Consider the following 22,811-nt stretch of genomic DNA (forward strand, 5'->3'; position numbering starts at 1 on the left):
GGAGGAGTCTGGGGGCGAGAACCACACCTTCCGGCGGCCCGAGAGTTAGCTTGCTTTCTGGGTGAGACCTCACTCTCCCACTCCCGGCGGAAGGAGCGAGGCGCCTGGACTACATTTCCCTGAGGCCCCTGCGCCTCACCCCTCTCCCGCCGCGAAGCGGGCACTGTGCTCTTCTTCTTAGATCGCCTAAGGTGACGGCCGACCGGCCTCGGACTCCCGCTCCCGTGATACCCCGCGCGTGGCCCGCCCAGCCCCCAGCTCCCGCCAGCTTCGCGGCGGCGCTAGTTGTTGTCGTAAGCCGCAGCCGCCCCGCCCCTCACTTCCCTCCCCTCCCCCCGGTCCTGCGCACGGGCCGCCCCTCCCCCTGCCTCCCCGGCCCCTCTCACGGTGCCAAGATGGCGGCGGCGGCGGGCGGCGGCAGTTGCCCGGGGCCTGGCTCCGCGCGGGGCCGCTTCCCGGGCCGGCCGCGGGGCTCCGGCGGGGGCGGGGGCCGCGGCGGACGGGGCAGCGGGGCCGAGAGAGTGCGGGTAGCTCTGCGGCGCGGCAGCGGCACGGCGGGGCCGGGCGGAGCCGAGCCCGGGGAGGACACGGCCCTACTCCGTTTGCTGGGGCTCCGCCGGGGCCTGCGCCGTCTCCGCCGCCTGTGGGCTGGCCCGCGCGTTCAGCGGGGTCGGGGCCGAGGCCGGGGCTGGGGCCCGAACCGTGGCTGCGTGCCAGAGGAGGAGAGCAGTGACGGGGAATCCGATGATGAGGTGAGGCAGTCCGAGGCGTCCCCGGCGCCGGGCGGGGCGGAGGCTGGGGGCTTCCAGGGGTCTGGGTGGCCCCGAGGAATGACGTGGGGAAGCGGCGTCCTCAGGGCCCCTGCGGAGGGAAAGGGCCCTGGAAATAGTCATGGGAAGAGGTAGGCTGTACGGAACTGTCGGTGGAAGGGGCCTCTGCAAGTGGATAGAGAAACCCAAGCTACACCTGGGAACTTGGGCCCGAGGCAGGTCCTGCTGAAGTGTCCTGGGCTGATCCTTCTTGGTAGCTGGCAAAGCTAGGGCAGTAGAGGTTTGGGCGAGGAGGCTATGGGGACTGCATGCCCAACCAGTGGTGGTTGACAGCAGCAGCAGCGTGGCTTTAGTGGACCCAGGTTAGGGTTCTCTGGATCTTACCTGTAATCCGCCCCGCCCAGCCTCATAACTTCTGACACAGCCCAGGTTTCACCAGTGCCCCATTTCCTCTTCTGACCTAAAGTAGAGAGAGGGTAGAATGGTGGAGGGCTTCCTCTTAGGGGCACAGGTTGGAAAGAAATGGAATGAAGGCTGAGACTGGGCAGGTCAGAGTTCAGCTCAGAATTTATCCCCAGCTTCAGAAAAGACAGGAAGGTGTGGATTGTATTACTGAGGACAGTTTATCTGAGTGAGGTGATAAACCTTTTGATAAACCTCTGTGATAAAGTATTTCGCACACACAGACACCACACTCGGATGGTCTTATTCCTATCTTCATTCGGGAAGAGACTGTGGTTCATGAGGGTGTAAATGGTGATCCTACTTTTTTCTGAGTCTGATATGAGGGAATCTGAGGGTTGCACCTCCCTGGCCTGAGAAGACCCTATTCTCTTTCCTTCTGGGCCAGCGAAAGGATGGCAGCGCCAGTGTGGTCTGGCACAGGAGATGGGAGTTCAAAATACCCTGTGTTTCCATCCCTAGAGAGAGACCCTGTTTTTCCCTCTCCTCACCTTCTAGCCTCTTTAGTTCTTTTGTAAATAGGCAAGGGTACATTAAGGAGGAAACTGGGGATTGTCCTCGATACCTTAGTCTCAGGTGGAACAAGGGTTTTGGCACTGACTGCTCTTTCTCCCCTCCACCCCTGGTCCCCTAAATCAGGAGTTTCAGGGTTTTCATTCAGATGAAGATGTGGCCCCCAGTTCCCTGCGCTCTGCGCTCCGGTCCCAGCGAGGTGAGTAATGGGGAAACTCTACCTCTATAGCTTTACAGCAATGTTTTTCTTGCTCTTTGTGTCAGTTCTTCCCTGTTGCAGTCTCCATCAGTGACCGAGTGTTTTCTGTGTTCACAGCCTAAGTTAGGCCGGGCTGTGGGGGAAACAGACAAGTAAGACTTAGTCCTGGCCCTCCTGAAACGTTTTCCTCAGTCCACAGGGTTGGCTTGACCCATCTCCCCACACCTATTCTCCTTTTAGGTCGAGCCCCCCGAGGTCGGGGCCGCAAGCATAAGATGACCCCCCTTCTGCCTCCTCGCCTAGCAGATGTGGCTCCTACCCCCCCAAAGACTCCTGCCCGGAAACGGGGTGAGGAGGGTACAGAACGAATGGTGCAGGCACTGACTGAACTTCTCCGGCGGGCCCAGGCACCCCCAGCCCCCCGGAGCCGGGCATGTGAGCCCTCCACCCCCCGTCGGTCTCGAGGGCGGCCCCCAGGACGGCCAGCAGGCCCCTGCAGGAAGAAGCAACAAGCAGTAATGGTGGCAGAAGCAGCTGTGACAATCCCCAAACCTGAGCCCCCACCTCCTGTGGTTCCAGTAAAACACCGAACTGGCAGCTGGAAGTGCAAGGAGGGGCCTGGCCCAGGACCTGGGACCCCCAAGCGTGGAGGACAGTCTGGGCGAGGAGGCCGTGGAGGCAGGGGTCGAGGCCGAGGCGGGCTCCCCCTCGTGATCAAGTTTGTTTCAAAGGCCAGAAAAGTGAAGATGGAACAATTGTCCTTGGGACTTGAATCAGGTCAGGGTCAAGATCAACATGAGGAAAGCTGCCAGGATGCCCCCCAAGGAAGAGTCGGACCTGGACAGGGAGAGGGCCCTTGCTGGAGCAAGGAACAGAAGTTGAAGGAGGAGGGAGAGGAGGTGAAAGAAGAAGAGAAAGATGAGGAGGGGGGAGAGAAGGAAGAGAGAGCTATAGCTGAGAAAGAGATGATGCTAGCTGAGGAAAAGGAAGAAGCAAAGCTGCCCTCACCATCTCTGACTCCTCCAGCCCCTCCACCTCCCCCAGCCCTCCCATCCCCCTCAACATCTCCTCCATCCCCACTTTGCCCTCCACCACCCTCAGTGACCCCTCCACCCCCACCATCCCCTCCACCTCCTCCTGCTCCAGAGGAGCAGGAAGAATCCCCTCCTCCCGTGGTCCCAGCTACATGTTCCAGGAAGCGGGGCCGGCCTCCCCTGACTCCCAGCCAACGAGCAGAGCGGGAAGCTGCTCGGGCAGGGCCAGAGGGCACCTCTCCTCCCACTCCAACCCCCAGCACTACCGCAGGAGGCCCTCTGGAAGACAGCCCCACTGTGGCCCCCAAAAGCACCACCTTCCTGAAGAATATCCGGCAGTTTATTATGCCCGTGGTGAGTGCCCGTTCTTCCCGTGTCATCAAGACACCCCGGCGATTTATGGATGAAGACCCCCCCAAACCTCTAAAGGTGGAGGTCTCACCTACTCTGCGGCCTCCCGTTGCCGTCTCCCCACTCATCCCCCAGGAGCCATCACCAGCCCCCTCTCCACCATGTGCCCCAACCCCCCTGTCTACCCCAGTCCCACTCCCTGAAAAGAGACGGTCCATCCTAAGGGAACCCACATTTCGCTGGACCTCACTGACCCGGGAACTGCCCCCTCCTCCCCCTGCTCCTCCGCCAGCCCCACCCCCACCCCCTGCCCCTGTCACTCCATCTCGGAGGCCCCTGCTCCTTCGGGCCCCTCAGTTTACCCCAAGTGAAGCCCACCTGAAGATCTATGAATCGGTGCTTACTACTCCTCCTCTTGGAGCCCCTGAAGCCCCTGAGCCAGAGCCTCCTCCTGCTGATGAATCTCCAGCTGAGCCTGAGCCACGGGCAGTGGGCCGCACCAACCATCTCAGCCTGCCTCGATTTGCCCCTGTGGTCGCCACCCCAGTTAAGGCCGAGGTGCCCCTACCTGGGGCTCCAGCTCCAAGCAATGGGCAGCAGCCTCAGGCTCAGCTACAGCAGTCCCTACAGGCCTTGCAAACCCAGCTGCTGCCTCAGGCACTACCACCACTGCAGCCACAGCCACCATCACCACTGGAAAAAACTCGGATTGCGGGCCTGGGTTCCTTACCACTGTCTGGTGTAGAGGAGAAAATGTTCAGTCTCCTCAAGAGAGCCAAGGTGCAGCTGTTCAAGATTGACCAGCAGCAGCAGCAGAAGGTGGCATCTTTGATGCCGGTAAGCATGGTACTTTGGCCAGGCCCCTGCACCTAGTCATCCAGCCTTAATTCCCTGTAATCCCTTAACCTCCTGCCTCCGTAGACACTGTTTAGCATTGCAGGGAACCCTCAGCCAGTCCATCTCGTCCCCCAGCTTCCTGTGTTCCTTCCCTGGCCCCATCTTTCCTCACTTTCTAATTTCTGACCCTGTTTGTTATTCCCACAGCAGCCAAGCCCTGGAGGGCAGTTGGAAGAGGTCACGGGGACTGTCAAGCAGGTCTCAGATAGAGTTTCCATCAAGTCTGAAGATGAGTCGGTGGAAACTAAAAGAGAGAGACCATCGGTATGGGTTGGGAAGAGGGCCCTCTGAAGAAGGCTGGTTGCAGGAGTACAAGCAGCAACTCCCAGCTTTTATTTCTGGTTTCTTTCCCCCCAGGGCCCCGAGTCCCCTGTGCAGGGTCCCCGAATCAAACACGTCTGCCGTCATGCTGCTGTAGCCCTGGGTCAGGCCCGGGCCATGGTGCCTGAAGATGTCCCCCGCCTGAGTGCTCTCCCCCTCCGGGATCGGCAGGACCTTGCCACAGAGGGTAGGGTGGGTGTGTTGTGGAGAGATTTGACACTTGTGTCAAGTCTGGGGCAAGCAAATGCACCAGGAGCCTAGGCGAGTGGGAGCCAAGTTGGGTGCTTGGGGCTAGATGGCAGGTGCTAGGTCTTAGACAAGGTGAGTTTGGGGGCATGTGGAACCTGAGAACTGTAGGAAAGTCGTGGCCAGAGGGCCAATTGAATGAGGTCTAGGAGAGAACGAGGAGACGAGGTAGAAGGCCTGGTGGCTTTGTGGCTCCATCCCCTTCTCTCTGCTGCTCTAGATACATCGTCAGCATCTGAGACTGAGAGTGTCCCATCACGGTCACAGCAGGGAAAGGCAGAGTCAGCAGGGCCAGGGGGAGACTCAGAGCCTGCAGGGTCTGGAGGGCCTCTGGCCCCTACACCTCGGCGCCCACTGCCCTCCCATCATGGCAAGAAGATGCGGATGGCACGATGTGGACACTGTCGGGGCTGCCTGCGTGTGCAGGATTGTGGCTCCTGTGTCAACTGCCTGGACAAGCCCAAGTTTGGGGGCCCTAACACCAAGAAGCAGTGCTGTGTGTGAGTAGTTGGGATGCAGTCCCCATTTCCACCCATGGTGTCTGTCACCCAGGCCTCCTGCCCCACCAGAGCAGTGGGATTGGCATCCTTGTGGAGAGCTTCCTCTCTTCCCCCAGACCACCAGTCCCCTACCCTGGTGACGTGCTGCTCCCCTCCCCAGATACCGGAAGTGTGACAAGATAGAGGCTCGGAAGATGGAACGGCTGGCTAAAAAAGGTAACAAGTTTTGAGGAGCATTTCTTTACACAGCCTTTTCTAGACTTGTGGTTTGGAGGAAACCGTGTTTTCTTTGTTTTTCTCCCTTTATCTTTGCAGTCCACCATCTTTGTCTTTTCCATAATGTGCTTTTGTATCTCTCCCATACTTGTTCTTTTCTGTCCCACTTCTTTCTGGCTTTTCTCCATCCCAGTGTCCCATGTCCCTGGCTGAGCTCAGATCCTACTAAGTCCCCTGTTCCCACAGGCCGGACGATAGTGAAGACGCTGTTGCCCTGGGATTCCGATGAATCTCCTGAGGCCTCCCCTGGTCCTCCAGGCCCACGCCGGGGGGCGGGAGCTGGGGGGCCCCGGGAGGAGGTGGTGGCCCCCCCAGGGCCCGAGGAGCAGGACTCCCTCCTACTGCAGCGCAAGTCCGCCCGGCGCTGCGTCAAACAGCGACCCTCCTATGATATCTTCGAGGACTCGGATGACTCGGAGCCCGGGGGTCCTCCTGCTCCCCGACGTCGGACCCCCCGAGAGAATGGTGCGAATTGCTTATTGCTTTCTCTCTCAGTCAATCCTGTGTATTCTTTGTGGAAGGGATGGGGCTCTGATCCAGGATTCTGTCAGTGTAATGGAGAAAGCTTTGTGCAGGTAGTCTTAGGTGGATGGGGGAAATGGTGTGCAGTGTGTTTAGAAGCTTATTGAACAAGGCCTAAGAGTCACCCTAGCAGACTTTGGTTGGTTAAAGAAGGCCTGGGGATCCAGGTAACACTCGGGGGTTGTAGGAGAGGGGCAGAGGGGCAGGGAAGAGAGAAACCTCACCGCTTACGCGTCGTGCCTAGAGCTGCCAGTGCCAGAATCCGAGGAGCAGAGCCGGCCCCGCAAACCCACCCTGCAGCCTGTGTTGCAGCTCAAGGCCCGAAGGCGCCTGGACAAGGTCAGCACGGCCCCACACCAAGAACCCTGAGCCCTGTGGAAGGCATGGCTCCCGCCCTCCAGGAGCTTCCTGGCAAGTCAGGGTAACAGGTTCACCTGAGTGTCATGGTGTGTCCACACCAGAAGACAGGCCTGTCCTTCTGGAAAGCAAAGGATCTGGACAAAAGACAGGGTTGGACAGGCTGGGGCAGAGGGCAGTGAGAAGAGCAGCTTTCTGACCACCGCCATCCCTCCCCAGGATGCTTTGGCCCCTGGCCCCTTTGCTTCTTTTCCCAATGGCTGGACTGGAAAACAGAAGTCCCCTGATGGTGTGCATCGAGTCCGTGTAGATTTTAAGGTATGGCTTTGAGGGGAAGGGTGGCCGGGACTGTGATTGGAAGAAACTTACTGATTGATTATGAGAAGCCAGAGCTTTAAGGATGGATCTGATTTGTCTTCCTGACTGCTCTCTGATCCTGTGTCGTGTTCTCCCTCAGGAGGATTGTGACCTGGAAAACGTGTGGCTGATGGGAGGCCTGAGTGTGCTCACCTCTGTGCCAGGGGGGCCACCTATGGTGTGCTTGCTGTGTGCCAGCAAAGGCCTGCATGAGGTTGGATCCCACTTTTTTTCACAGCTCCTCCACATGTCCATTAGGTCTTACTGCCTGATTTCTTGGGCCCTCTTAGCAGGATCTCATGCCCTGGCCTCCTGGCCTCACACTGTGCCCATTGTTCACTCTTCCACCCCCAGCTGGTATTCTGCCAAGTCTGCTGTGACCCTTTCCACCCATTCTGCCTGGAGGAAGCCGAGCGGCCCCTGCCCCAACATCATGACACCTGGTGCTGCCGACGCTGCAAGTTCTGCCACGTCTGTGGGCGCAAAGGCAGGGGATCCAAGGTTTGGGCACAGGAGCCATGGGAGTGGGTGGAGACATAGAGGAGAAGGATATTCCTGTGGCAGTAGGTCCTGCCATTGCTGTCTTTCTTCAACATCCAATAGCATCTCCTAGAGTGTGAGCGCTGCCGCCATGCTTACCACCCAGCCTGCCTGGGGCCCAGCTACCCAACCCGGGCCACACGCAAACGGCGCCACTGGGTAAGAGATGAGGCCCCCACCCCTTGCTTTGGAGTTATAATTAATGCCGCCACCACCCCTAGCCTTGCTCCAGGCTAGGACTCTCAGGAGGAGAGGAAGGTTGGAGATCCTTTTGAGAGTTTGATAGAAATAACATTTTGTCTTCAAGAGTTTTGCATAATCAAGGTTTATTTGCAGAATTTACATGTAATGTTTTTAAGGGCTCATGGATTCCATAGTCCCAGGCTCAGAATCCCCTGCTCTAGCCTAACTTCCACTCCTCCCAGTCTCCCCATCACCAGTCTCCCCACTTCATTCCTCTCCTGTTCTGCTTCTCTTCCCCTACTTATCTGTCTCCTGTGTACTGCCCACTCCTCTTTGCCCACCCTCCCCTCACATTGCTCTAGCGTGGTTTCTGGCTCTACCCCTAACATCACCCTGCCCCACCCCCCAGATCTGCTCCGCCTGCGTGCGCTGTAAAAGCTGTGGGGCGACTCCAGGCAAGAACTGGGACGTCGAATGGTCTGGAGATTACAGCCTCTGCCCCAGGTGCACCCAGCTCTATGAGAAAGGTGGGGACCTGGCAGGGGTCCTGGGCCCTGGGAGTCCACTGGGGAGTGGGCCAGGCTCCTGCACAAGCAGTTAGAACAGATGTGCTTTTCTAGTGGTTTTCCACCCTTTTTTAGGCATGGAACATTTCCATCTGTTCAGGTTAGTCCTATAGAAGAGCATTCAGTATGTAAAGTAGGGAGTAAGGGGACACAGCCATTCTGAGGGCAATGGAAGTGGAGGGCCTGGGACTTCACCCTTGTGGTGGTTGCTGAGCTGCTTCCTGGAACCCCGTGTCTTCACTGAGCACTTTGAAAATCTGGGCTTTCCTCATTTGTTTGGGCAGCATATTTAGCAAAACCCTATCCTTGTAAGGCATCAGGGCTGCAGGGTTAGAAAAGAGGCCTTAGCCTTATCCAGCTTTTTGGGAATGGTAGGTACCCAAGATGGGGCATAACATAGGCAGCCTATGTAGCGGTCAAGGGATGGCACCGCCACCCCCCCACCTCTACAACAGAGACTCTGAGGGGCAGGTAGTGGCCCCAGCCCCTCTGACTTGCGCTCTCCTTCCCTCTTTCTTTAGGAAACTACTGCCCAATCTGCACGCGCTGCTATGAAGACAATGACTACGAAAGCAAGATGATGCAGTGTGCACAGTGTGACCACTGGGTGCACGCCAAGTGCGAGGGGCTCTCAGGTGAGTGGGGCGGAGTATTGGAGTGTGACCTCCTATCCCCCACCTCAGAGGACAGGTGGGCTAAATGTCCTAGGGGCTGCTGAGCTCTCACATCCTTCCAAACCGTTTTTTCCTTTCTTGCCCTGGCTGTTCTAGATGAGGACTATGAGATCCTTTCGGGGCTGCCAGACTCAGTGTTGTACACCTGTGGACCGTGTGCTGGGGCTACACACCCCCGCTGGCGAGAGGCCCTGAGTGGGGCCCTGCAGGGGGGGTTGCGCCAGGTGCTCCAGGGCCTGTTGAGCTCCAAGGTGGTAGGCCCACTGCTGCTGTGCACCCAGGTCTGAAGGGTTCGGGCAGCAGGATGAGGTGGGGTCAGGCCCAGCACCAGCCCTGCTGACTTCCCCTCTTTGTAGTGTGGGCAGGATGGAAAGCAGCTGCACCCAGGGCCCTGTGATCTGCAAGCCGTGAGTCAGCGCTTTGAGGCAGGCCACTACAAGTCCGTGGTGAGTGGGACACTAAGAGGAACAGGTGGGTGCCAAGAGGAGAGGGCTGGGGTTGAGGCGGGGCTTGGATCTTGACAAGCCCCCTTACAGCACAGCTTCATGGAGGACGTGGTGGGAATCCTGATGAGGCACTCGGAAGAAGGAGAGACCTCAGAGCGCCGGGCTGGAGGCCAGATGAAGGGGCTCCTACTGAAGGTGAGATCTGTGGGGAATGCCTTAGGGTGGCTCAAGTGGTACTGGGGAGGAGAGGGGGCGTTCTTCAGACCCTGCCTCTACCAACTCTCCTGGGGAAGCCACTTTTTCTCATCCTGTTACTTCCTAGCTGCTAGAGTCTACATTCGGCTGGTTCGACGCCCACGACCCCAAGTACTGGCGACGGAGTACTCGGCTGCCAAAGTGAGCAAGGCTGGGTAGCAAGAGGGGAACCAGGGAGTGAGGGCAAAGGCCAAGGGAACCTGGGAATCCAGAGTCAAACTGGGCTGAGGGTAGACAAGGGACAGTGTTAGGGTCTAGAGAGTGGTTGGACCAGGATGAGAGTCCTCGGTGAGTATAGACTAGCAAAGACATAGATTGTGGAATTGGCTCTCACTTTGTTTCTACTTCGTGCAAAGCAGTATTGGGGACAGCAGTGAGCAAGCCATGTTTGGGAGATTGGGCTGGCACTGATGACCCAGATGGCCAGGGCGATGTTGAGAAAGGCCAGGGAGGTGCCTGCTGGAGCCTAGGGCCTAAGACTTCCAAAAAAAGATAACACAGAGCTGAGATGTGGAGAAAGAGTATTCCAGGCATGAAGAACAGCATTTCATGTGCCAAAGATGGCATGAGAGGGTGTGGTATGATGTGGAGTCAGGCTTAGCACCAGCCCTGCTGCGAGAAATGCCACATGGAGAGAGGACATAGGGTGTCGTGGCATGTTTAGGCTGAGATTGTGGGGGGCCCCAGTCCAGCCACCCCTGTTAGATGCTGACCCTGCCTATCTACAGCGGAGTCCTTCCCAATGCCGTGTTGCCCCCATCCCTGGACCATGTCTACGCTCAGTGGAGGCAGCAGGAACCAGAGGCCCCAGAATCGGGACAACCTCCAGGGGACCCATCAGCAGGTACTGGGTAGCAGGTGCTGGAAGCCAGAGCCCCGGAGTTGGTGGACCAGGCTCCAGGTTCTGATTCTTGGACCTCCTTTTCCATACTCCTTACAGCTTTGCAGGGCAAGGATCCAGTTGCTTTCTCACACCTGGAGGACCCCCGTCAGTGTGCTCTCTGCCTCAAATATGGGGATGCCGACTCTAAGGTGAGGGCTAGTGTGTGAAACCCCAGGTTGTGAGACCTGGTCCCTGGGACCTCTCTTCATGTCATTTCTCTGCCCCCAGGAGGCAGGGCGTCTCCTGTACATTGGGCAGAATGAGTGGACACATGTCAACTGTGCCATTTGGTCAGCCGAAGTGTTTGAGGAAAACGATGGTTCGCTCAAGAATGTCCACGCTGCTGTGGCTCGAGGGAGGCAGATGGTGAGAGCATGGGCCTGGAGAGGTGGGCAGCCCTCGTGTTCTCGGGAAGGGCCCCTCTTTCAGTGTAGACAGCTCTCGTTTCACAGTCTCTGCCCCAGCATGTCCTTTCACTGCTGATCCAGTTACCTTTTAGGGTTGTCCCAGGACTCTGATGTAGGAAAGATAGTGGCTTTGTTCCTGTTTGTGCACTCTGACCTGGGAGGTTAAAGGTTAGAAGACCTTCTGTTTGAACCTGTGCTGAATGCTTGCCATACGGTATGGCATTTAGCTGTGTCCCCATGAGATGAGGGGTTGCCTGGGTTAGAAATCCCTCTCACCAGTGTGGGACCTGGGGCAGGTACTATAGAACATCTCAAGAAGCTCACTGTCAGAAACTAAGACAATAGAAGTACCTATCACAGGGGGCAGATGTGAGGATTAAATATATAAGTTCTGCATTAGAATCACATAAGAGATGGTAAATGCTGCTCAGTGAGTGTTAGCTGTTGTTATTTTTCTTTCTATTGCAACACTGATTAAAATGAAAACTGAAATAATTTTGGTGTCAACTCAGTCCTGGATGCAGCTAGGAGAGACATTATGTTTGGTGAGCACCTTTGCTGTGTGAAGTGCTGGGCTAGATGGGTCCAAGCACAATCTCAAGGACAGTGATGCTGAGCGTCAGGCCCTGGCCCCGGTCACTGGCTTCTCCCCTCAGCAGCCCCTTCCACCCGCAGCGCTGTGAGCTCTGCCTAAAGCCTGGAGCCACGGTGGGCTGCTGCCTTTCCTCCTGCCTCAGTAACTTCCACTTCATGTGTGCCCGGGCCAGCTACTGCATCTTCCAGGATGACAAGAAAGTTTTCTGTCAGAAACACACAGACCTACTGGATGGCAAGGTGGGCCATTTCTGTGGGGCAGACAGCTCCCCACTGCTTTCTTATCCCTTTTCACTCAGGGACCCCTGCACCCCTCAGGTGTGACCTTTGCTGCCTCTCAGTGTCTCTTTGTTCTCCCCAAGTCCTTTAGCCAAGCCCCCGACTTTCCAGTCCTTGCCTACAGAGCTTTCCCTCACATCCCTCTCACCCCCACCAACCCAACAATCGCATTTGCCACCCACTTCCCAGGAGATCGTGACCCCCGATGGTTTTGATGTTCTCCGCCGAGTCTATGTGGACTTTGAAGGCATCAACTTCAAGAGAAAGTTCTTGACAGGGCTCGAACCTGATGCCATCAACGTGCTCATCGGTAAGCTGCTTGCTCTACTGTGCTCTTCCTGACCCTTCCTGGCCCCACCCTCCTGACCTCTCCTCTGCCCCATAGGCTCCATCCGAATTGACTCCTTGGGTACTCTGTCTGATCTCTCGGACTGCGAGGGACGGCTCTTTCCCATTGGCTACCAGTGAGCAGCCCAGGGGGAATTAATGGGGTTCGGGACTCCAGAACTGAATCCCGTTTCCCAAGTTGTCCTGACCCTCTTGCCCGACACGCCCACCCAACAGGTGCTCCCGTCTGTACTGGAGCACGGTGGATGCTCGGCGGCGCTGCTGGTATCGGTGCCGAATTCTTGAGTATCGGCCATGGGGGCCCAGGGAAGAGCCTGTTCACCTGGAGGCAGCGGAGGAGAACCAGACCATTGTGCACAGCCCTTCCCCTTCCACAGGTACAGCCTTGGAACTACCTCATTTTCTTCCTTGAATGCCACCCTCCCCAAGCAGTTACCCACCAACCCTTATTTCCCTCTTCCCTAAAGAAACTCCAGGATGTTTGCTGTTCTTTCACTTGTTGTAATGGCAATAACAGATAACAGCTGTGCATTACGTGCTGGGGACTGTGCTCAGCATTTCACGGGAAGTGAGGGGAGAGCACCATGACCTGCTTTAGAGGGGTGACAACATCTGTACGAATGTAAGGAGCTTTTAGGGCCAGCTCACTTGGGGCTATGTGTTCATGTAATGCTCCCCACAGCTCTCTGAGGAAGGTACAAGCTCTGCTGTGCTGAAATTCAAAAGGGTAGTTACTCTCCACTGTAACATAGTAGAGACAGGATTCTAACCTGATCTGCTCAGTTCCCAAACTGGCACCTTCACAGCCGTGTTGGCACTGAGGGAAGTAGCTGAGGGCTGGATGGCACAGAGCAAAGAATGGACTTGGAGACTGGTAAAGGGAGAGGCCTTTGGGGGAGAAATGGGAGGAGGAAGAGATTGGGATTGTTTACAGGTAAGGAGTTTGCTCTAGGTTGGAACCTGACATGAAATAGAGAGGGGAGGAGGGCGCAGCCATCCTGGCTGGAAACAAGGGAGGAGGCGGCAGATATCAGTTTGCACAGGTTGGGTGGAGCCAGGTAATGGGGAGCCACAAGTGCCTGGATGGGGCGGATATGTTTGATGTGGCAGGGATGTGCAGAGCAAGGAAGAAAGTGGTAGGACTGGCCTTGCTGGAGAGAGGGCAGTGCCCCTCGTAGCAAGTAGGGCCTGAATGAGAACAGTAGACAGCCAGGAATTGGGGAGATAGCAAAGGATGGGTGAGGAACAGTCACAAAAGGACCCTGACCCAGGTGCATATGAAGTTTTTGCAGAAGCCACAGAGGTGTTTGGGGCATGAGTGTTGACTAGAAACCAGTGCCAGTTGTGACCGGGTTGGGAATAGGAGAAGACTTAATTGGCTCAAAAGAAGGGATGGCGTGTAAGGGAGAGGCTTTGACAAAGAGCCCCTGCCACTCCTGATGCCATTCTTTTGACTCTTTAGAGCCCCCAGATCATGTGGAGGCCCCACCAGAAGCAGATGCCCTTATCCCTGGAGCTCCTGAGCACCACTCACTCATCCAAAACCTGGACCCCACTCTTCGGCTGGATCTAAGCAGTGCCCCTCCTCTGGCCCCCCGCTCCTTCTCAGGGGCTCGAATCAAAGTGCCCAACTATTCACCATCCCGGAGGCCCTTGGGGGGTGTCTCCTTCGGACCCCTGCCCTCCCCTGGTGAGTACCTGGGAGTATCCAGGGGAGGGGTGGGGCAGGAGAGGCAGGAGCACGTGGCTGACAATGACCCTTCCCCCCACAGGAAGTCCATCTTCTCTGACCCACCACATCCCTACAGTGGGAGACCTGGACTTCCCAGCTCCCCCCAGACGCTCCCGTCGTCCCAGCCCCCTGGCTACCAGGCTGCCACCATCACGGCGGGCCTCTCCCCCTCTCAGAACCTCCCCTCAGCTCAGGGTGCCCCCTCCTACCTCAGTTGTTAGAGCCCTCACACCTACCTCAGGGGAGCTGGCTCCCCCTGGCCCTGCCCCATCTCCTCCACCACCCCCTGAAGACCTGGGCCCAGATTTTGAGGACATGGAGGTGGTATCAGGACTGAGTGCTGCTGACCTGGACTTTGCGGCCAGCCTGCTGGGGACTGAGCCCTTTCAGGAAGAGATTGTGGCTGCAGGGGCAGTGGGGAGCAGCCATGGGGGCCCAGGGGACAGTTCAGAGGAAGAGGCCAGCCCTACCCCCCGCTACGTCCACTTCCCTGTGACTGTGGTGTCTGGCCCTGCCCTGGCCCCTGGCGCTCTCCCTGGAACCCCCCGCATCGAACAGCTGGACGGAGTGGATGACGGCACAGACAGCGAGGCCGAGGCAGTTCAGCAGCCTCGGGGCCAGGGGACTCCTTCAGGGCCAGGAGCAGGCCGGGCTGGGGTCATTGGGACTGCAGGGGACAGGGCCCGACCTCCTGAGGACTTGCCATCAGAAATTGTGGATTTCGTGTTGAAGAACCTAGGGGGGCCTGGGGAAGGGGGTACTGGGCCCAGAGAGGAGCCACTACCCCCAGCACCTCCCCTGGCCAATGGCAGCCAGCCTCCCCAGGGCCTGCCTCCCAGCCCCGCTGACACCACTCGGACGTTTGCCTGGCTCCCTGGGGCTCCAGGGGTTCGAGTATTGAGCCTGGGCCCTGCCCCTGAGCCCCCCAAACCTGCCACATCTAAAATCATTCTTGTCAACAAGCTGGGGCAAGTGTTTGTGAAGATGGCTGGGGAGGGGGAGCCTGTCTCCCCCCCAGTGAAGCAGCCGCCTCTGCCCCCTCCTGTCCCCCCCACAGCCCCCACTTCCTGGACTCTGCCCCCAGGACCTCTGCTGGGGGTGCTGCCAGTGGTAGGGGTGGTCCGCCCTGCTCCACCCCCACCCCCCCCTCCACTGACGCTGGTATTGAGCAGTGGGCCCTCCAGCCCACCTCGCCAGGCCATTCGTGTCAAGAGGGTGTCCACCTTCTCTGGCCGTTCCCCACCAGCACCTCCCCCGAGCAAGACCCCCCGGCTGGAAGAAGATGGAGAGGCCTTGGAAGATCCCCCCCAGGGTCCAGGGCTTAGTGGCAGTGGGTGAGTGACTATGCCGAGGCTGTGGAGGTGGGCCAGCGATTTGGGCAGGAGAAGGCAGCTGAGGCTTCTCGTGGTGTCCCCCCGACCCCCACCACCAGATTTAGCCGAGTGAGGATGAAAACGCCCACAGTGCGTGGAGTTCTCGACCTGGATGATCCTAAGGAGCCAACTGGGGAGGAAAGCCCGAGGTGAGTGGCCAGTCCCCTTCTTGGAGGCTCTGGGATCTCTGTCCTTTCCCTCTTCTGACAGGTCTCTCCTCACAGGCTCCTCCAGGACCGGTCCCCTCTGCTGCCACTTCCAGAAGGTGGTCCTCCCCAGGCTCCCGATGGTACCCCCGACCTGCTGCTTGAGTCCCAGTGGCACCACTACTCAGGTAAGGACCATCCTTTCCCTCTCATTGTCTCCTTCCCTGTGTTTGCTCAGCTGAGTGACTGATAAATATAGTGGTGAACTGGTCCACTTCAAAAACTACAGGCCTGAGGCTGGGTGTTAGAGTTATAGAGACACCCTCAGGGAGCTTATGGCCTGTGGCAGAAATAGAAAGTGTCAGCTCAATATGAAAGGGCCTCTCAAAGCGCCTTGTCCAAGCATGCTCAGGAGCCTCAGGGAGGGCATCAGAGCCTAGTCTGCCAGGGTCGGAAGGTTAAGTACCTAATAAAGCCGAAGATGCAGTTCTGGGAACAACTAGTTAGGATGGAGCCCACCTAGGACCCAGAGGAGAGACAAGAACAGTAGGAAGGAGGTAGGAGGAGAGGTGTCCCAGAGGCTCAGGGAAGGGAGTAGTCAACAGTCCCAGCTGCCACAAAGGGCTGTAGGCATATGGGGTCTAGGGTTGATGTACCATGTGGACAGGTGGCGCAGGGTGGAGAGAACGTTGGGTCAGAGTCCAGAATCAAAGACAGTGTCTGATGAGGAAACCAAAACAATACCCAGGCACTTTGCCAAAGAGCTCGGCTGAGTCTGGGAAGAGGAGTTGGGCCAACAGCTTAGAGGGGTCTGGTGTGAGGGCTGAGACAGCAAAGCCAAGGATGAGGGCAAAGGAGGTTCATAGATGGAAGAGGTGGTGAGAGGAGGCGTGGCAGGTTGAGATGAAAGGTGAGGTTAGGTGTACCTGCAGAGACATCAGTACACAGAATAGGGGCACTTACAGTAGTTTGGCTGGCAGACTCAGTGAAGCTGGAAGGGTAGTGCTCTATAGGTCAGGGATGGAGAGAGGAAGGACTACAGCCAAGTAAGCAGGTAATCAAGCAACCTGAGGCTTAGAATTTCTAGTGGCCCCAATCTTACGCTGATAATGTGAATTTTCTCATGTAGAGTACAGGTGCTGAGCATGGAAGTGGAGTGAGAGAGACTGAGACTGCTTAACTGAAAGACTGCTTATAGGGTCAGAGAGGGCATGGGGACATGACAGTGACCATGACAGGTCCCTGCCTACTCTTAGGGGCATATCACATTTGGTAGCCACGTACATTAGCAAGTGTACTTCAGCTTAGAATGAGCACTGTGAGAAAGAGGGCAATGAGAGAGTGCCTGATATGTTAGGGGAACAAAATGAAGGCGAAGATGGAGGGGGCTAAGAAGAGGTGGAAGAAGTTATCAGAGGTGGACCCAGGAGCACTGAGACCTATTGATGCAGTGGGTCACACAGCAAGCGTCTGGTTTAGTCATGCTTAGGGCTGGGAAGGCACGTGGGCAGGTTGGCCCGGAGAAGTGATGTGGGGAGAAAGGGTGGCCACGTGAGGCCTGCCTCTCCTAAAGTGTGCTCAACTCAAACTTACCCCAAGCACAGTAGGCAGTTCTCCGTTCACGTCCTGCATTTGGTGCTCTAAAAGGAAGTCTTCTTTGAAGGACTTCCTTTCTTGGCTTCTAGAACCCACCCCGCTCTTCATCTCTGGTTATGCCTCCTGTTTGCCTCAACTTGTCAACTTTGGCATGTCTCAGGTGCTGTAATGTAACTTCATAGCCCTAAATCCCCTAATTCTTATAGCCCCCAAATTGTTAGCAACACTGCTTTATCCTGGTGCCTGTTGGTCATCTCCACCAGCAAGTTGCCAGGGGAGTTTTTCTAAGAGGACTTTCAGACTTCGCTTGTCCTAAACTGAGCTCTCGACCTTTACCCCAAATTCGTTTTTCCCCCGCCCTCAGGGTCTCTGTCAGTGGCAGTGTTATAATTCCAGTTCAGGTCCCACATTTCAGAGTTGTCCTTGACACCCCCTCTATATCCCTCATCCACATCTCCTACATTAGCGAGTCCCGTCTGCTCTCTTTAAATCTTTAACCCCGAGACGTGCTCATAATGTACACGTATTTGATTGTGAGTATGGGCCTATGCAATAATATATTTGTAATATTTACAGAAAATATGCTGTGTGTAAATATATACATGCAGAATATAATTCTCTAGTATTTTTAATTTTGTGTGAGATAGAAGAATGAGGGGTAGATAGGCATTTATAGCAGACTGGGTTTGAGTGAGCCATAGTGTGTCCTGCAGAGCCAAAACATTCTAAGCCTCCGTAGAACTGCTCATCTAGCCAAGAAGTCCTGCAGAAAAGGGACTGCAGACCCTTCAGAAAAAACGAGTGTCTGATCTATAAGAGTTCACTGAGCAGTTAGAGCAGGGGGAGGCCTTCAGACCCAGTGTCTTTGCTTGTGCCCAGGGAAGGAGGGAGGGTGGTGGGGAGCCAGGGGATTTGACTCTAGGAGGGGTGATCTTCACCTACTCTGACCTGCTCCTTGGGACCAGGTGAGGCTTCAAGCTCTGAGGAAGAGCCTCCATCCCCAGAGGATAAAGAGAACCAGGCCCCCAAACGGGCTGGCCCACATCTGCGCTTCGAGATCAGCAGTGAGGATGGGTTCAGCGTGGAGGCAGAGAGCTTGGAAGGTGAGTCAGGAGTGGTGGTGACAGGGAGGGAAGGTGTCCCAAGAATACCATCCTGACTCTGCTCTGGCTCTGCCCTCTCCTCAGGGGCATGGAGAACTCTGATTGAGAAGGTGCAAGAGGCACGAGGGCATGCCCGGCTCAGACATCTCTCCTTCAGTGGTAAGTGGAGTGTCCACAGGGGCCCTGGGAGCTGAAATGACTCCCCCGGGGCAAGATGGACCTCCGACATGACTTGTGTGTCCTCCCCTTTGACTCCCCAGGAATGAGTGGGGCAAGGCTCCTGGGCATCCACCATGATGCAGTCATCTTCCTGGCAGAGCAGCTGCCCGGGGCCCAGCGCTGCCAGCACTACAAGTTCCGCTACCACCAGCAGGGAGAGGGCCAGGAGGAGCCACCCCTGAATCCCCATGGGGCAGCCCGCGCCGAGGTCTATCTCCGGTGAGAGGTCTGGGGTGTGATGCTCGAGTCAGGGGAACCCTTTGAGAGTTCTTGAGGGCGGGAATTAAGTCTGTACAGATTGAAAACTGGGGCCTGGGGAGAAGACACTAGGCCACACCAGGAATTATTTTTTTATATCAGAAGAATGAACCCCATTCATTCCCCTTTCACCACGTCTTCAATAGCAGTGGTATTCTTCCTGCTCTGCCAACAGGAAGCCTGGCCGAAAATAGGTGGGTAACATCTCAAAAGAATGGCTACGAACCTCCCTCCTTTCTTCCCTCCCACCTACAGGAAGTGCACCTTTGACATGTTCAACTTCCTGGCCTCCCAGCACCGAGTACTCCCTGAGGGAGCCACCTGTGATGAAGAAGAAGATGAGGTGCAGCTCAGGTCAACCAGGTATGGAGGGCAGGCCAGGGTACTGGGGTGGTCTGGAAGGATCCTAAAGAGAGAGACCAGGGGCAGAGGAGGTCATTCCTGGCTATCAGCCTGTGTGACACTGTTGTCCCCCGCTCCAGACGTGCCACCAGCCTGGAGCTGCCCATGGCCATGCGCTTCCGCCACCTCAAGAAGACATCCAAAGAGGCTGTGGGTGTCTACAGGTTAGTGGGGTTGGGGGGAGGATGCCCCTTGGGTGGATGACAGGTACCCTGGTGTGGTGCTGCCTTGGTTCTGTCCCCCTACCCCCTGAGCTCCCCTTGCCCATCCTACCCTGCAGATCTGCCATCCATGGGCGGGGCCTGTTCTGTAAGCGCAACATCGATGCCGGCGAGATGGTCATTGAGTACTCTGGTATTGTCATTCGCTCTGTGCTGACTGACAAGCGAGAGAAGTTCTACGATGGGAAGGTGGGCTCTGCCAGGTCATGGGAACGAGGTGGGCGAAGCAGGGCCGGCCCATGGGAACACAGCACCTGACTGCCCCCACCTTATTCCTGTAGGGCATTGGGTGCTACATGTTCCGCATGGATGACTTTGACGTGGTGGATGCCACAATGCATGGCAATGCTGCCCGCTTCATCAACCACTCGTGTGAGCCCAACTGCTTCTCTCGAGTCATCCACGTGGAGGGCCAGAAGCACATCGTCATCTTCGCCTTGCGCCGCATCCTGCGTGGTGAGGAGCTCACCTATGACTACAAGTTCCCCATTGAGGATGCCAGCAACAAGCTGCCCTGCAACTGTGGCGCCAAGCGCTGCCGTCGGTTCCTTAACTGAAGTTGTGGCTGCCCACCATACCCCCCCCTGCTGCCATCTTGCCCCTGGTCTGGGGGCTCCCTAGTCCCTCCCAGAGCATCTCACCCCCACCATCATGTTCAGGGTGGATGTGGGCATGCAGGTGGCAAGGGCCCTGCCTCCACCCCTCCAGCCCACCCAGCAATCGCCCCCTTACTGCCCTGGGGTCCCAGGATGTAGATATTGTACAAAGGTTTCTAAATCCCTTCTTTTCTATGCACTTTTTTATTTAAGAGGGTGGGATCCTAAGTGGGAACCCCCCACAATAAAGTCTGTCAATGTTTGGAGAGGTGATTTTCCAGTTTGTATGGTGCTGGGGCCAGGTAGGAGCTTCTGTTCACTGTGCCCCACACCCATCCTGAGCGAAGAAAGCCCATCAGCCTCAACAGGTAGGTAAGAGGCCATCATTCAGAATTAGAAGTAAATTGTGAAGTCTTTTAAGGCTTCAGAGCAATAAATGTTCTACATAGTCTAAGTTAGACCCCCCGCTGGGTGGGTCCTTGTGGATCAGCTCTCACAGGGATGGCAGGAGTATTTCTCAAGAGGAAACCCTGGTTGCCCAGAGGCATAGCCTGAGGTCAGCTCTCCAAGATCTAGTCTTACGTGTTTGATGGAATGGGTCATTTTCCAGAAGGGGGGATGAAGGTGTCTGTTGGGTCTTGGCCCAGTATTTCCAGAGAGCCCCTTAAAGAGGCCGAGACACAACAGGCACCTATTTCAAGGAAAACTTAATTATTGAGTACTAGACCAGGCAGGCCCCAGATGGGCCAAGCTTGGACAGCACCTGCAGTGCATCTGCCCGCCCTAGCTGGGCTAAGTGTATGCCAAGCTGGCCCAGAGAGGCAGAGGGTTCCCTTGCTACCACCATCTCGATCAGGGCTCGCAGAGGTGAGCGACTGGGTCGCAGTGAGTAGGCATAGGTGGACCAGGCGGCAGGCAGTCCATATCTTGCAGCCAGGTGTCGAGTGGTACCACAGGCCACCATCCCACCTGGCCCAGGCTCAGGGTCCAGCAGCACAATCAGTTCCTCCAACACCTCCAGCTCATCCAGGAGTCGAGACAGGGGCTGTGATGCCAGATTTGGTAGCTCTGGGGTGGGGAGAGAGAGAGGGCTGAGGAGAAAGGGTGGGTTTCCAGGCCACCTTCCCCTCCTCAGTGTGTCCAGGACTAACCCCTGCCCAAGAGTGGAAGCAGAGGGACCCTTGAGTCACCTGCCTCTGATGCATCCAGGGAGCCTGGAGAGTTCAAGAAAAGGGTGTGGGTGTTAGAATCAGCGCAAGTCAAGCCAGGATAAAGGTGGACAGCTTTCCAACGGCTGCGGTTGCAGAGCCTTTGCAGGGAGAGCAGGATCACTGCTGAGGTCACAAGCAGAACCAGCACCAGGGGCATGGCATAAGGCAGCAAACCCTGCCGCAGGACGGTGTGCAATGGACTGGAAATTGCTAGTGAGCTGGGCTCCTGGGAGGTTGGGATGCTCCGTGTTTCAGGCTTCAAAAGGCAGGGCTCCTTGGGAGGGACCCGTTTCTGGAAATAGGGAGTTGGAATTAAGCGGAAGGCAAGCCCCACTCCTGCCTCTTCAGCCTAAACCTTCGATCCCTATGGCTTTCCATGGGGCCACATCCCCGCCTGATCCAGTCCCTGCTCCCCACCCCCACTGGTCACCTCGTTTCTATGTCCCCACCCTAGCCCTCTTCCGTGGAGCTACACTACCTCCTTTGATCCAGACCCCGCCCCAACTCCAGTCCCAACTGCACCCCTTGGCCAGGCCTTCGGAACCCTACTAGCACCTGTAGGCAGCGCTGTCCGGTTCCCGCAGAAGTGGGGGCCCTGGCTCCACCGCCACAGGGGCTACATAGCTCCTCACTGTTAGGGTTGCACTGCCCAGGAGGACACTCTTTGAAGGGGTGCGTTACGTGATCGCCAAAGTCATTGAGCCCGCAGTTTTCCGAAAACTCGAAGTCTAGTGGGAGACAGGGTCTCAGCTGATCTCCAAGCCTCGCCTCTCTCGCGACACCCTTTTCCCTGTCCTATCCCAGCAGGCCACGCCCCTCGCTCTCTACTCACCCACCTATCAGCGTACGCGCCCACCCTACCATTCTTCCCCTCCTCAACCTAGCCCAGTGGGTCTTGAAAGCGTCTCTCCACAGGCCCCGCCCCCTTCTTGCCCCTCCCGCTTCCACAGATTTATCCGCACAGCTCACCCTTTCCTCACTGCCCAGATGCCGCCTAACAGTCCACAACCCTTCGCCGCGGCCCTCATCTAACCCACACTATCTCCTTCTTCACAGGTTTAGCCCCATCCCTGCCTTATCTGCTTAAGGCTCACCACCCGTACCCCGAAGTGAGCCCCCCAAACTTCGGTCCTTTCCCCGCTCCCTGTAACCCCCTAGCTCTTCCAGAATGTAGGTATATGCGTAGGCCCAGTCCCAGCTCCTCACCCGGGCAAGAGGGCGGTCCGAAGCGCTGCAGGCAGCTACCGCAGCACTGATTGTCAGGGTTCCAGTACTCGAGGCGGCCACAGTACTGGGAGGCTTCCCGCGGCTCCACCTGGGCCAGGAGCAGCGCCGCAGAGAGGAGGCACTGGAGCCCCATCTGGGAGGGGGCCCGTGACCGCAGGACTTCCGACCACAGTGCTTTTGCCACTTCCCAAGAAGCCAGGGCAGAAGAAGAAAGCAGTGGATGTGGGGGTATAATATCGCCAAACCGCTAGGAAGCCGGGAATCTACCCCCAGCCGCCAGCCCAGCTCCCGGCCCATTCATTATCGGAGGTCACAAGACTTCAAGATGGCTAAAGCCAGACTGCATGGATTCATATCTCGCCCCCGCCATGTTCCATCCATAAAACAGGATGGTAATCCACCTGTCTTAGAGGGTTATTGTGGAGAATTAAAACCATTACTAGAAGTAAAGCTCTTAGGAGAGCACCTGGCATAAAGTTTAAGTATTAGGTCCTACTGACTCCCATCTCAGGGAGGTAGGGATGGAGGACACACCCCTTGCCCACTGGAGACACCCACTCAATTCCAAGTGACCTTACCTTAGCTCTTAATCCCAGTCTTCTCCAGGCTGAGTATCCTCCAACTTGCCACAACCAGGTGTCGTCCCCTTGAGAAGCCTCAGATGGATGTGCTGAAGTTTCCAGCACAAAGGCACCCCCACCCCACCAGTCCTACTTGGGGGTTCCTCAAGCACTGAGCTGTGAGTCT

General features: G+C 56.8%; 2 protein-coding genes across 6 annotated transcripts; one reads left to right on the forward strand and one right to left on the reverse strand.

The window, feature by feature from the left end:
• The first annotated feature begins 376 nt into the window (after positions 1-376).
• Positions 377-19,892, forward strand: KMT2B (lysine methyltransferase 2B). Of its 4 annotated transcripts, none has more exons than XM_011381792.2 (38): positions 377-752; positions 1,872-1,944; positions 2,185-4,166; positions 4,374-4,490; positions 4,584-4,734; positions 5,014-5,293; positions 5,454-5,509; positions 5,756-6,034; positions 6,336-6,430; positions 6,668-6,766; positions 6,906-7,019; positions 7,160-7,306; positions 7,409-7,504; positions 7,938-8,055; positions 8,616-8,729; positions 8,865-9,049; positions 9,125-9,214; positions 9,305-9,409; positions 9,537-9,610; positions 10,198-10,313; positions 10,410-10,501; positions 10,581-10,718; positions 11,272-11,304; positions 11,435-11,593; positions 11,822-11,942; positions 12,018-12,096; positions 12,197-12,357; positions 13,443-13,670; positions 13,753-15,046; positions 15,145-15,234; positions 15,310-15,419; positions 17,793-17,930; positions 18,015-18,089; positions 18,191-18,368; positions 18,663-18,770; positions 18,890-18,973; positions 19,090-19,219; positions 19,312-19,892. In XM_011381792.2, exons 1-38 carry the CDS (start codon positions 396-398, stop codon positions 19,585-19,587), a joined length of 8,142 nt encoding a protein of 2,713 aa, XP_011380094.2. In that variant the 5' UTR covers positions 377-395; the 3' UTR covers positions 19,588-19,892. The 4 variants fall into 4 exon arrangements, with proteins under 4 accessions (XP_011380094.2, XP_023379958.1, XP_011380095.2 ...); XM_023524190.1 differs by having other exon boundaries at positions 4,377-4,490; XM_011381793.2 differs by lacking the exon at positions 11,272-11,304.
• IGFLR1 (IGF like family receptor 1) lies at positions 19,812-22,804 on the reverse strand. 2 transcript variants are annotated; one of them, XM_011381798.2, is made up of 5 exons: positions 22,643-22,804; positions 22,044-22,247; positions 21,393-21,565; positions 20,817-21,129; positions 19,812-20,694 (listed from the first exon to the last, which is right to left on the reverse strand). In XM_011381798.2, the coding sequence occupies exons 2-5, from the start codon at positions 22,195-22,197 to the stop codon at positions 20,348-20,350; spliced, it is 987 nt and encodes a 328-aa protein (XP_011380100.1). In that variant the 5' UTR covers positions 22,198-22,247; positions 22,643-22,804; the 3' UTR covers positions 19,812-20,347. The 2 variants fall into 2 exon arrangements, with proteins under 2 accessions (XP_011380100.1, XP_023379975.1); XM_023524207.1 differs by having other exon boundaries at positions 22,044-22,702.
• Between the last annotated feature and the right edge of the window lie 7 nt (positions 22,805-22,811).

Source organism: Pteropus vampyrus, unplaced genomic scaffold, assembly GCF_000151845.1.
Source record: "Pteropus vampyrus isolate Shadow unplaced genomic scaffold, Pvam_2.0 Scaffold452, whole genome shotgun sequence".
Lineage (NCBI taxonomy): Eukaryota > Metazoa > Chordata > Mammalia > Chiroptera > Pteropodidae > Pteropus > Pteropus vampyrus.